The sequence below is a fragment of the Pseudophryne corroboree genome, chromosome 6, assembly GCF_028390025.1.
Source record: "Pseudophryne corroboree isolate aPseCor3 chromosome 6, aPseCor3.hap2, whole genome shotgun sequence".
NCBI classification, from domain to species: Eukaryota; Metazoa; Chordata; class Amphibia; order Anura; family Myobatrachidae; genus Pseudophryne; species Pseudophryne corroboree.
This window is the reverse complement of record NC_086449.1, coordinates 381,631,246-381,645,745: the sequence shown is the minus strand read 5'-3', so window position 1 is coordinate 381,645,745 and position 14,500 is coordinate 381,631,246. Positions and strand designations below refer to the sequence as shown.

Sequence of the window (14,500 nt, the reverse complement as noted above, 5' to 3'; positions counted from 1 at the left end):
AGTTTACCTTTATATGTGTCTAGGAGTAGAAGTGGAAAAGGTGGCATAGTAGGTTTTACATAGAAACATAGAATTTGACGGCAGATAAGAACCACTTGGGCCATCTAATCTGCCCCTTTTTTTTTATCCTTGAGGTAATTTCAACCCTTTTTAAACCTTTAGTTCTTTATAAGGATATTCATATGCCTATCCCAAGCATTTTAAATTGCTCTACTGTCTTAGCCTCTACCACCTCTGATGTGAGGTTATTCCACTTATCCAATACCCTTTCTGTGAAGTAATTCTTCCTTTAGTTTCCCCAGAACCTGTGTCCCTCCAGATTCTATGTATATCCTCGAGTTCTAATGCTTCTCTTTGAAGAATGTTTCCCACCTGTACTTTAAGACCCTTGGTCTATTTGAAACTTTCTGTCATGTTCCCCCTTTCCCTTCTCTGTTCCAAACTATACATGTTAAGATCTTTTAGTCTTTCCGGATAAGTTTTGTTATGTAGGCCACGCACCATTTTAGTTGCCCTTCTTTGAACACTCTCTAATGTATTTAAATCCTTGTGGAAATATGGTCTCCAGAATTGGACACAGTATTCCAGATGAGGCAGCACCAATGACCTACAAAGTGGCATTATTGCTTCTTTTTGCCTGGTACGGATTCCTCTCCCTATGCAACCAAGCATCTGACTTTGCCTTTCTCATTGCTTTGTTGCATTGCTTTCCTGCCTTTAAATCACTTGAAATAGTAATTCCGAAATACCTTTCTTCCTCGCTAGTCTCCCATTATAGTACCCTTGATACTATATTTAGACTTTGGATTTTTCTGACACAAGCACATGATTTTGCATTTTTTAATCATTAAACTGTAGTTGCCACGTTCTTGACCATTTCTCAAGTCTACCTAAGTCATCAATCATTTGTTTTACCCCTCCCGGTGTGTCTACCCTGTTGCATATCTTTGTATCATCTGCAAAAAGGCATACTTTTCCTTCAATACCATTTGCAAAGTCACCAACAAAGATATTAAAGAGAACTGGTCCAAGTACAGTTCCCTGGGGTACTCCACTGGTAACATTTCCCTCCATAGATAGCACTCCATTTACTTTAACTGTCTGTTGTATATCCTGCAACCAGGTTCTTATCCATTTAACTGTTTTATAATCCAACCCCCACCCTTTCAAGTTTTCTTCAGCAGTCTGCAATGTGGGACAGTGTCAAATGCCTTACTAAAGTCTAGATAAGCTACATCTACAGCTCCCCCCCTCCACCTTGATCTATTGTTTTCGTCACAGAGTCAAAAAAGTCAATAAGTTTTGTTTGGCATGATCTCCCACCAGTAAATCCATGCAGTTTTGGATCCTGTAAGTGGTTTGATGTAAGATATTCCACAACTTTTTTTTTTTTTTTAATAGTTTTTTCATTACTTTCCCTACTACTGATGTTAGGCATACTGGTCTGTAGTTACTTGCACTTTTGTGCAGTGGAACTACATTTGCTCTTTTCCTGTCCTCTGGAATTGCACCTGTATCTAGTGACTGGTTGAATAATTCTGTTAATTGTGCTACCAGCACATCTTTTAGCTCTTTTAGTATCCTTGGATGTATCCCACCTGGCCCCGTAGATTTATCCACTTTCAGTTTTGAGAGTTCTGTTAGGACCTTCTCCTCAGTAAATGTACTTTCATCTACCTTTATTTTTATGAATGTCCTTGCAAATTAACTGTGGCCCCTCTTTGTCATTATTCTTTTGAGTCTGTTTATTTTTCTTAAAGGCCATCTTTTATGCTTTCACACTAGTTAGCACCTCTTTTATGAACCACACTGGCTTCCTTTTCCTGGTACTTTTCCTAACCTTTATGATACAAAGATCTGTTGCATTTAGTATTGCACTTTTTAGTTTCTCTAACGTCCTAAGTGGATGCTGGGAACTCCGTAAGGACCATGGGGAATAGCGGCTCCGCAGGAGACTGAACACAACTAAAGAAAGCTTTAGGACTACCTGGTGTGCACTGGCTCCTCCCTCTATGACCCTCCTCCAGACCTCAGTTAGAATTTTGTGCCCGGCCGAGCTGGATGCACACTAGGGGCTCTCCTGAGCTCTTAGAAAGAAAGTTATATTTAGGTTTTTTATTTTCAGTGAGATCTGCTGGCAACAGACTCACTGCTACGAGGGACCTAGGGGAGAGAAGCGAACCTACCTGCTTGCAGCTAGCTTGGGCTTGTAGGCTACTGGACACCATTAGCTCCAGAGGGATCGAACACAGGCCCAGCCTCGGTCGTCCGGTCCCGGAGCCGCGCCGCCGTCCCCCTAGCAGAGCCAGAAGCAAGAAGACGTTCCTGGAAATCAGCGGCAGAAGACTTCGGTCTTCATTAAGGTAGCGCACAGCACTGCAGCTGTGCGCCATTGCTCCCCAGGCACACCACATACTCCGGTCACTGATGGGTGCAGGGCGCTGGGGGGGGGGGCGCCCTGGGCTGCAATATAAGTACCTTACTTGGCAAATTAACACATAATATAGCCTTTAAGACTATATATGTGTAAAATCCCCTGCCATTACTGTATAAAAAAAAGCGGGAGAAGCCAGCCGGAAAAGGGGCGGGGCTATCTCCCTCAGCACACTGGCGCCATTTTCCCTCTCAGCTCCGCTGGAAGGATCGCTCCCCAGGCTCTCCCCTGCAGTTCCAGACTACATAGGGTAAAAAAGAGAGGGGGGGCACTAAATTTAGGCGCAATCTTTGATATATAAGCAGCTGTAAGGGGTAAAATCACTGTGTAGTGTGTATCCCTGTTTTATATAGCGCTCTGGTGTGTGCTGGCATACTCTCTCTCTGTCTCCCCAAAGGGCTTTGTGGGGTCCTGTCCTCAGTCAGAGCATTCCCTGTGTGTGTGCGGTGTGTCGGTAAGGCTGTGTCGACATGTTTGAGGAGGAGGCTTATGTGGAGGCGGAGCAGGTGCCGATAAATGTGATGTCACCCCCTGCGGGGTCGACACCTGAGTGGATGGATATGTGGAAGGAATTACGCGACAGTGTCGACACAGATGTCGACACAGATACTGACTCCAGTGTCGACGATGATGAGACTAGTGTACATTCCAATAGAGCCACACGTTACATGATTACGGCAATGAAAAATGTGTTGCACATTTCTGATATTACCCCAGGTACCACTAAAAAGGGTATTATGTTTGGGGAGAAAAAACTACCAGTGGTTTTTCCCCCTTCTGATGAATTAAATGAAGTGTGTGAAGAAGCGTGGGCTTCCCCCGATAAGAAACTAGTAATTTCTAAAAAGTTACTAATGGCGTACCCTTTCCCGCCAGAGGATAGGTCACGTTGGGAGACATCCCCTAGGGTAGATAAAGCGCTCACACGCCTGTCAAAGAAGGTGGCACTACCGTCTCCGGACACGGCCGCCCTAAAGGAGCCTGCTGAGGCTATCCGGAAGTCTGTTTATACACACTCAGGTATTATACTGAGACCAGCTATTGCTTCAGCATGGATGTGCAGTGCTGCAGCTGCGTGGTCAGATTCCCTGTCAGAAAATATTGATACCTTAGACAGGGACACTATATTGCTAACCATAGAGCATATTAAAGACGCAGTCTTATACATGAGAGATGCACAGAGGGATATTTGCCGGCTGGCATCTAAAATAAGTGCAATGTCCATTTCTGCCAGGAGGGGTTTATGGACTCGGCAGTGGACAGGGGATGCAGATTCTAAAAGGCACATGGAAGTTTTGCCTTACAAGGGTGAGGAGTTGTTTGGGGATGGTCTCTCGGACCTCGTTTCCACAGCGACAGCTGGGAAGTCAGCATTTTTACCCCATGTTCCCTCACAGCCAAAGAAAGCACCGTATTATCAGGTACAGTCCTTTCGGCCCCAGAAAGGCAAGCGTGTTAAAGGCGCGTCCTTTCTGCCCAGAGGCAGAGGTAGAGGGAAAAAGCTGCAGCATACAGCCAGTTCCCAGGAACAAAAGCCCTCCCCCGCTTCCTCTAAGTCCACCGCATGACGCTGGGGCTCCACAGGCGGAGCCAGGTACGGTGGGGGCCCGTCTCAAGAACTTCAGCGACCAGTGGGCTCGCTCACGGGTGGATCCCTGGATTCTACAAGTAGTATCTCAGGGGTACAAGCTGGAATTCGAGACGTCTCCCCCTCGCCGTTTTCTCAAATCTGCCTTGCCAGCAGCTCCCCCGGACAGGGAGGCAGTGCTGGAGGCAATTCACAAGCTGTATTCGCAGCAGGTGATAGTCAAGGTACCCCTCCTTCAACAAGGAAGGGGTTACTATTCCACAATGTTTGTAGTACCGAAACCGGACGGTTCGGTGAGACCCATTTTAAATTTGAAATCCTTGAACACCTATATAAAAAGGTTCAAGTTCAAGATGGAATCGCTCAGGGCGGTTATTTCAAGCCTGGAGGTAGCCTGCAAATCCCGCATGATATCACTGGACATCAAGGATGCTTACCTGCATGTCCCCATTTACCTTCCTCACCAGGAGTACCTCAGATTTGTGGTACAGGACTGTCATTACCAATTCCAGACGTTGCCGTTTGGTCTGTCCACGGCACCGAGGGTATTTACCAAGGTAATGGCAGAAATGATGATACTCCTTCGAAAAAAGGGAGTTTTAATTATCCCATACTTGGACGATCTCCTTATAAAAGCGAGGTCCAGGGAGCAGTTGTTCGTCGGGGTAGCACTATCTCGGGAGGTGCTACAACAGCACGGTTGGATTCTGAATATTCCAAAGTCACAGCTGGTTCCTACAACACGTCTACTGTTTCTGGGGATGGTTCTGGACACAGACCAGAAAAGGGTGTTTCTCCCGGAGGAGAAAGCCAAGGAGTTATCGTCTCTAGTCAGAGATCTCCTGAAACCAAAACAGGTCTCGGTGCATCACTGCACGCGAGTCCTGGGAAAAATGGTAGCTTCCTACAAAGCAATTCCATTCGGCAGGTTCCATGCAAGAATCTTTCAGTGGGATCTGTTGGACAAGTGGTCCGGATCCCATGTTCAGATGCATCGGCTGATAACCCTGTCTCCAAGGACCAGGATGTCTCTGCTGTGGTGGCTGCAGAGTGCTCATCTTCTAGAGGGCCGCAGATTCGGCATACAGGACTGGGTCCTGGTGACCACGGATGCCAGCCTTCGAGGCTGGGGGGCAGTCACACAGGGAAGAAACTTCCAAGGGCTATGGTCAAGCCAGGAGATTTCCCTACACATAAATATTCTGGAACTGAGGGCCATCTACAATGCCCTAAGTCAGGCAAGACCCCTGCTTCAAAACCAGCCGGTACTGATCCAGTCAGACAACATCACGGCGGTCGCCCATGTAAACCGACAGGACGGCGATGGCAGAAGCCACAAGGATTCTCCAATGGGCGGAAAATCATGTGTTAGCACTGTCAGCAGTGTTCATTCCGGGAGTGGACAACTGGGAAGCAGACTTCCTCAGCAGGCACGACCTCCACCCGGGAAAGTGGGGACTTCATCCAGAAGTCTTTCAGCTGATTGTAAATCGCTGGGAACGGCCACAGGTGGACATGATGGCGTCCCGCCTCAACAAAAAGCTAGAAAGATATTGCGCCAGGTCGAGAGACCCTCAGGCAATAGCTGTGGACGCTCTAGTGACACCGTGGGTGTACCAGTCGGTTTATGTGTTCCCTCCTCTTCCTCTCATACCAAAGGTACTGAGCATAATAAGACGAAGAGGAGTAAGAACTATACTTATTGTTCCGGATTGGCCAAGAAGAGCTTGGTACCCAGAACTTCAAGAAATGATCTCAGAGGACCCATGGCTTCTGCCGCTCAGACAGGACCTGCTGCAGCAGGGGCCTTGTCTGTTCCAAGACTTACCGCGGCTGCGTTTGACGGCATGGCGGTTGAACGCCGGATCCTGAAGGAAAAGGGCATTCCGGAGGAAGTCATCCCTACGCTGATTAAAGCTAGGAAAGAAGTGACCGCAAACCATTATCACCGCATATGGCGAAAATATGTTGCGTGGTGTGAGGCCAGGAAGGCCCCAACGGAGGAATTTCAGCTGGGCCGTTTTCTGCACTTCCTACAGTCAGGGGTGACTATGGGCCTAAAATTGGGTTCCATTAAGGTCCAGATTTCGGCTCGATCGATTTTCTTCCAGAAAGAACTGGCTTCACTACCTGAAGTTCAGACATTTGTTAAGGGAGTACTGCATATTCAGCCCCCTTTTGTGCCCCCAGTGGCACCTTGGGATCTCAACGTGGTGTTGAATTTCCTAAAGTCACATTGGTTTGAGCCACTTAAAACCGTAGATTTAAAATATCTCACGTGGAAAGTGGTCATGCTGTTGGCCTTGGCTTCGGCCAGGCGTGTGTCAGAATTGGCGGCTTTATCATGTAAAAGCCCTTATCTAATTTTCCATATGGATAGGGCGGAATTGAGGACTCGTCCCCAATTTCTCCCAAAGGTGGTTTCAGCTTTTCATTTGAACCAGCCTATTGTGGTGCCTGCGGCTACTCGTGACTTGGAGGATTCCAAGTTGCTGGACGTAGTCCGGGCCCTAAAAATCTATGTTTCCAGGACAGCTGGAGTCAGAAAGACTGACTCGCTATTTATCCTGCATGCACCCAACAAGTTGGGTGCGCCTGCTTCAAAGCTGACTGTTGCTCGCTGGATCTGTAGCACGATTCAACTTGCACATTCTGCGGCTGGACTGCCGCATCCTAAATCTGTAAAAGCCCATTCCACGAGGAAGGTGGGCTCTTCTTGGGCGGCTGCCCGAGGGGTCTCTGCTTTACAACTTTGCCGAGCAGCTACTTGGTCGGGGTCAAACACATTTGCTAAATTCTACAAGTTTGATACCCTGGCTGAGGAGGACCTAGAGTTCGCTCATTCGGTGCTGCAGAGTCATCCGCACTCTCCCGCCCGTTTGGGAGCTTTGGTATAATCCCCATGGTCCTTACGGAGTTCCCAGCATCCACTTAGGACGTTAGAGAAAATAAGATTTTACTCACCGGTAAATCTATTTCTCGTAGTCCGTAGTGGATGCTGGGCGCCCGTCCCAAGTGCGGATTGTCTGCAATACTTGTATATAGTTATTGCCTAACTAAAGGGTTATTGTTGAGCCATCTGTTGAGAGGCTCAGTTATATTTCATACTGTTAACTGGGTATAGTATCACGAGTTATACGGTGTGATTGGTGTGGCTGGTATGAGTCTTACCCGGGATTCCATTTCCTTTCCTTGTTGTGTCAGCTCTTCCGGGCACAGTATCCTAACTGAGGTCTGGAGGAGGGTCATAGAGGGAGGAGCCAGTGCACACCAGGTAGTCCTAAAGCATGCTTTAGTTGTGCCCAGTCTCCTGCGGAGCCGCTATTCCCCATGGTCCTTACGGAGTTCCCAGCATCCACTACGGACTACGAGAAATAGATTTACCGGTGAGTAAAATCTTATTTTCTCCAGTCCGCCAATGAATCTCTTGAACGTCTCATTTTTTCAAAGTCCGCTTTTTAAAAATCCAACACCTTTTTGTGTGACAGGAGTTGTCTTTATACTAAGCCATACTGATTGATGATCACTGGATCCTAGGCTCTAACCCACATATATGTCTTATGCCCTGTCACCGTTTGTGAGAATTAAATCTAATACTTAGTCTTTGCGAGTGGGTTCCCTCACCAATTGCTTGAGAGATGCTCCCTGTAAGGAATTTAGAAATTTGCCACTTGTAGCTGAACTTGAAAAGACCCCTCCCAATTTACATCAGGTAGATTAAAGTCTCCCATGATTATGACATCTCCTTTTAAAGCCATTTTAGGGATGTCCAGCAATAGGTTTCTGTCCAAATCTTGCCCCTGGCCTGGTGGTCTATAGATCACCCCAATGTGAATTATGTCCTCCCCACCCCCCCACCCCACAGCTTTCTATGGTGACCCAAAGGGTCTCAGTTTTGTCTTCAATATTTTTGTATTAAAGTAGCATTTTTTTTTTATTTACATAATTGCTACCCCTCCTCCAATTCCCATTCTGTCCTTCCTAAATAAATTGTATACTGGTATATCTACTGTATGTCCCAATCATGATTTTCGTTGCACCTTTGCAATTAGCTCAGAAATTTTGTCTCCTATGTACCTAGCATTTGCACACACAGCTTTAAGAATTTTGTTTGTTCATCTGTTAGTAGTAGTCATGTCCAGACAGTATAAAGAAAAAAAAGGACAAGTCTAAAATCAAAATTACTTTTTTGGTGATGTTGCTCAGTGTTTGGTGATTTTTATTTTTATTTTTTTACTGTTCAGAAATCACACATTGTCCTTTTACACCACGGCTACACCTCACTAACTGTAAAGATATAGTAAGACTGTTTAAGACAGGTTGCACTTGACCAAAAATGGCCCATGATCAAAGCACATGATTAGAACTGTTTGAGTAAACACCAGGCAACATGCGATAATAAACTATGTTTCACTGAAGAACTTCCCCACACATGTAATGCCAATTACAAGCAAATCATTACATAAAAAATACATGAGTTTGCATAAGAGAGAAATGCAGTGAGCAGATTGGAGATGTCTTTTCATAGTTCAAAAATACATTTTATGCATGAGATAAAAATTTGATTTTTGCAGCATGAGAAATGAATTACATACTTTTGAGTCATTAAGGCAGTCCATATGTGGTAGTGTTGGTGTGTAGATGTTTCCTTTCTGTTTATGTTCCGGTTAACACAGGTATACCACTAATAATAATACTTTTATGGAAGCACTAACAGCCAAGGCCTAAAAAGCCTTATACCAAACTTAAATAGTGGACTGTGCCATGTGAACGCACTGATTACAAACTCCTCCCAATACATTCCCATTTAAAAGCCCAGGGAATAAATTATTTTACACAAAAAAAAAATAATGAAATTCCAACATGGCAGACAACAGAATGAAGAAGAAAAAAAACACCAAAAAAAAACCCCTTTCAAATTGCCTATGCAATACAATCCTATTTCATTCACATCCGATGGGAGTAATGGTTGTTCAGTTTACCTGTTAATGAGAAGGAGTGATGAGGAGTCACTCCACAATCTATAACGTAAGTAAATCGTCAGATGTTATGTTTTGGATGTCACCTTCCTGTTGGTGGATGTAGTAAAGTCTAGTTTGCTTAAATCATTTGGGGGATAATATTTTTCAGCAAAGTACAAATTAAAATATTAAAGGAAATATATATATATATATAAGTCCCTGTAGGTCTTGTTAAGTTAGAATTTGACTCCATTGTTTAATGTTCAAACTAAAATGTATCCATCTTTGCATCAGCAGCTATCAGTGCTGGGTGCCCTACAGAGCAATTCAATTGTTGCTCTGTTCGGGTATAAACAGCAGTCGGCAGCAGCATTTCTGTATGCAGCCATCCTGTTCTGGTGAGCAGAAATGTGCAAAAAGTGCCCTAGTTGGGTGCCAAAACAGCATTTTTTGCGATGCACCCAGCACTTTAGTTGGGTTTAGCCTTTTCACGCGGCTAAACCCGGCACATGATAAACAGTTCAAAAGTGCCACCGATCTTCCGTTACTTCCGCTCTGTCAGAGATGTCACCAGAAAAGCTGACATTTTTAAGTTCTAATTTTTATTCAGAAGTCTGGAAGTGTGTTTTAGCTAATAGGACCGTAAACTTTCTCTATTAATAACAGCTAATATGATTTGCAAGTTGGGTAGATGTTAAATTACTGCTGCTTCTTTCCCAGGTGAAAGAGAACCTTCTGTCCTGTAAGATGCTTCTTCACTGCAAGCGTGATGAACTGAGGAAGCTGTGGATTGAGGGGATTGAGCACAAGCACGTCTTAAACCTTTTGGATGAAATTGAGAACATCAAGCAAGTGCCCCAGAAACTAGAGCAATGCATGGCCAGCAAGCACTATCTAAATGCCACAGACATGCTGGTAAGAATGTGATCCCTGAGCAACTGATCCTTATTCATACTATGCTTTTATTGCAAATACAGTATGCACTCGTTAAAATGTTAAATGAAAGGTGTATGTTTTGGTGAAAATGTTGATTGGAATATTGAGCAGTTTGTTTGATTATCTCCCATGTACATGTTTGCAAGGTTTAGCGACATCGGGTGGATTCATGGGTGAATTGACTCATATAGAATAATAATTATTATAATAATGATCATTTTATTTATATAGCGCGCTTTCTCCAGTAGTACTCAAGGCGTTTAACAGAGAGAATATACAGTACCAATGACGTACACAAAAGCTTTTCATAAAATACAGAGAGCATGGAGGTAAAGGGACATTAAGGGAATGTTTGAGTAAACAGGAAAATCTTGTGTCTGTATTTGAAGGATTCTAGAGTGGGGGCCTCTCGAACTGTGTGGAGAAGTGAGTTCCAAAGAGTCTGAGCCACATGGGTAAAATCCCGACCCCCAGATTAATTTTGGGAGATTCTCGGTACTGCTGATAGTAATTCATCTACAGATCACAGTATAAGGCTACGCATACACCCACAATGCATTGTGGGTGTAGCTTCCAACATGTTAACATATTGGTGTTGATTCAATTAGACTCGCTGTGCAAGTTCGTAAGGATTTATGTTGCACTTGCAGTAGTTCTGGACTTTGCTGCTTAATGCTGGTAGATACAGTGCTGTTTGACGGGTAGCATATAATTTCAACTTTCATGGCTGGAGGATTCAGCCATTCAGATGATTAGCTGTGGTAGGAGGTGTGCAATGAATGTGTTGCATTTGTTCATCTTTATTAACCATGCTCAGCTTGATTAACCTCCTGACCACTGCCACAAGTAGAAGATTTATCTGTCCAGTGTGTCTGGTGGCAACAAAATTTTGGTAATGTAAGTAATCAGCCATTTGCTCCCAAATGCTGGAAAACATCCACTGTCATTAAGACATATTGGTTAAATCTGTTTTATTTAATATAATTATTTGAATTATAATTTTTATTCATTTTCCAGCATTTGGGAGCAAATGGTTGATTTGTCACTTGCTCACAAACATTACCAGATTTTTGTTCCCACCAGACAGATTGGACAGATAAATCTTGCTTAAGTGCTGTGTTTTGTCTGCAGTGGGTTTATTGAGAGTGAGCTAAAGGGTTGTATTCAATTCAAGTCTGATTTCCCGACTTGGATAAACGGGAGTTTCCGACAATTTAAGGTCGAATCCAGATTTGACCTATTCAATCAAGCTCCGTTTATCCAACAAGTCAGAAAATCTGACTTGTCGGAAAGCACATGGATCGGCGGATTACCCGCAGATCCACGTGTTTTGTCAGATTTGCGGCCAAATCCGACAGGCTTTGGCCTGTTTCCGACAATGTCAATCCGACTTTAAAAAAAAGTCGGATTGTTTTTATTGGTAACGGACAAATTGTCGGATTTGCCCACTAATTGAATACTGAAATGTCGGATCCTTTCTGTCGGAAAGGATCCGACATCAATTGAATACACCCCAAAGAGTAAATGGATGAACTCTGGTGCGATCATATGTCTGCCCAATCCAACCAACTAAATATCTGCCCAACCAGATATAGGGGATATGCATAAAATGTTGTGTATATCGAGAGTGGGGTTGATGTGACTGAAAAGGTCAGATGTCATTCCAAAGTGACATTGTTATTATAATTCAAATCCAGTCTGTAGGTACACATGGCAAATGTTAGAGTTGCCAAATATGATGGCAGGTTTTTGAAGGTATTAGCGGTGTTTCAGAGGCAATGGAGGTCAGTCCACCTACAACAGATAATGCTCTGACTGCTTAGTGACCAATTACAGTGTCTGCATGTGAAAGAAGGAGACCGTTTTTCTTGACAGCCCTACAGGACACATGTACATTTACTTCACACTGTAAGAAAGATTAGTCCTTGTAGTAGTTACACGTGTAAATGGAATACAGGTCATTTACGCCCAGCTGTATTGCATCAGACAAGAGGAGGCATAGCCTGTTATTGTGTCAGCAGTGAGTAAGCATCTATAGATTGTAAGCAGGGCCCTCTTATCGCTGTCTGCTAATATCGAGTTTTGTTTTATTTCTGTGTTTGTGTCTAATTGGTGAGCAATGTGGAGAATACTAGTACTATATAAATAAATATTTATGATTGGGGCTTCTCATAGCACCCACAGAGGCATCAGCTTAACAGGAAAGGTAAGTTTGGATAGATGTTCCGTAAGCTGCAGAAGTGGGAAAGGACTGGGACAGATGAGTATGGTATATTGTTGTCAAAGTATAATGGTGTAAAGCAAATATAGCCAACCTTTGGCTCGCTGGCTATACAGTTCCCAGCTTACACAAAACGTGGTGTATTGGGAAAAAGCAGTTTACCATACAATAAACCTATACACTAAAACACAGGTTCTCAAACTCGGTCCTCAGGACCCCACACAGTGCATGTTTTGCAGGTCTCCTCACAGAATCACAAGTGAAATAATTTTCTCCACCTGTGGACCTTTTAAAATGTGTCAGCAAGTAATTAATACACCTGTGCACCTGCTGGGTTACCTGCAAAACATGCACTGTGTGGGGTCCTGAGGACCGAGTTTGAGAACCACTGCACTAAAATTTTGGTCTTGGGTTGATGCATTTTTGAGTATGGTGCATTGTCCTGTAGAAGTTTTACAGTGATGTATTTATATACACAGATCTTGCTCTTTCTGCATTTTCTGATTAAAGACATGGGGCCTAATCATGTTTGAAAGGTCTTGCACAGCTGCAAGGAGGCAGCTGTGAATTCCTTGTCAAAAAAATGTGAAAGCAGTAGGAGGCGCCTGTACGAGATGATAGCCTCCTGTTAGCATCTGCTAGATCAGAGTGCTGCATCTGAGGATGACACACATTTGGGTGATTGCAGCATCCCAACCCTCAGTATAGGGTACCAACAAAACTGTCAATCTGAGGCAACCGTCTGGGGGGGGGGATGTAGTTATGTGACCAGCGGTTGGGATCTCGGCGGTCAGCCCAGGGCTGTTCCCACTAGTGGGTGTCCACGACACCTGGGGAGTGGGAATAGAACCTGTGACGAGCACAACGAGCCATCGAGCCCGCAAGGGTCTTATTTGTGGCCAGGATCCCAGCATCTGTATGCTGACCCCCGGGATCCTGAATGCCAGTCACCCAACCCCAACCCATCTGGGGTGCACTGTTCACTTTGCCAGCAACAACCTAAGCAATCAATGGACGTTACCATTACAGGAATAGCACACAGTGGGACGGAAGTACGCTTGAGGGGTAGGCTGGGGGTAGTCCTGATGTTCTCAGCCAGAAGGGTAGTAGACATGGTCCTGGTGTTCTCATGGCAGAGGTGAGGAGAGGCCACGTAATGAACCTGAGCTGCAGTATTTGTAAAATAGTTTTTATTTTAGATTCTCAAGAAGTCCATATCCAGTTCAAACAACGGTTTTCACTGCATCTTTGAAATGACATCCTTCAAATTAATTCTTAACAAATATGTTCTTAAATACTACACTCTACTGTATATCAGCTGGCACAGGGGGAGGCGTGTTCATCAGTTTGTACAGCAATCTAATTAGCAGAGGGGGTGTTGCATTGGAGGCAGGATCGCAGTTGTAGACAAACTTTCTCGGAGTGTGAAAAGTGTAGCCAGAGAGAGCTGGGGAAACTCAAATATATAAACATGAAGATGGTTTTTGCCGGTGAAGAAAGGACAGATGAGATTTCAACTCCAGTTCTTCTTACTACATCCTTGAATTGACATCCTTCAAATGCAGGTCAAGGTTTAATGCTCTTAAATACTGTACACAATATCACTCGCCCCTGTGGTTTAATAACTCCCTGAATTACATCTCTATACATAATATATGACTCAAGCAAGGTGTGCTGGTTTTGGGGCAACTATATTGGGATGGTTTCCTTAAATACTTTTCCTAATTGCAAAGAGAATTTGATATTCCCAACACTGCAATACTTTGATATTTTCAGTTAAGGCATGCGGTACAAACAGTTTACTAATACAACCCCTATTATATCCTCCTCCCCTATTAAGTCCATGGTTATCAACTTGCCCTCTAAAGGTCAGGTATCCTTTATCTATGCCACACTAAATGATAGATTTCACCCTTCTTCTCTTGACCCACTTTAATCAAACTTGGTAAGCTGATATTGGTTCACTCTTGGATGCACAATGGCTGCAGATTTTAGGCTTTATCAAACTTACTACCCCGTGTATTAGATACCATCGAGTTCATTTCTTTGTATTGCATAGAGTATTTCGCACACCCATATTTCTTCAGCATGCTGGTCTTAGGGCTGATGCATCCAAGGTTCTGACATCTGTTGTGGGAGTGCCTGAAGGTTTTCCCTTATTGGGACCAAATTTGAAATGATATACATATCATAGACCCTTCTCTCCCGTAGCTGGATCCCAGGGTCTGTCTCTTTGACCTGAACCTGGAAGAAACACATTTGCCGACTCTGTATCGGTATGTTTTAGGTCTCACCACCTTAGCTAAGGTTATTTTTGCACATACTTGGTGTCGAAGTCGAAAATATTATACCCACACTCA

At 44.1% G+C, this 14,500-nt stretch overlaps 1 protein-coding gene across 1 annotated transcript in view; it reads left to right on the top strand.

Moving 5' to 3' along the window:
* EXOC4 (exocyst complex component 4) overlaps positions 1 to 14,500 on the top strand; it is an 868,528-nt gene that overhangs the window by 47,363 nt on the left and 806,665 nt on the right. Inside the window, exon 3 of the mRNA XM_063926760.1 lies at positions 9,704 to 9,898. Within this exon, the coding sequence (XP_063782830.1) occupies positions 9,704 to 9,898 (195 nt within the window). The remainder of the gene's footprint in view (positions 1 to 9,703; positions 9,899 to 14,500) is intronic.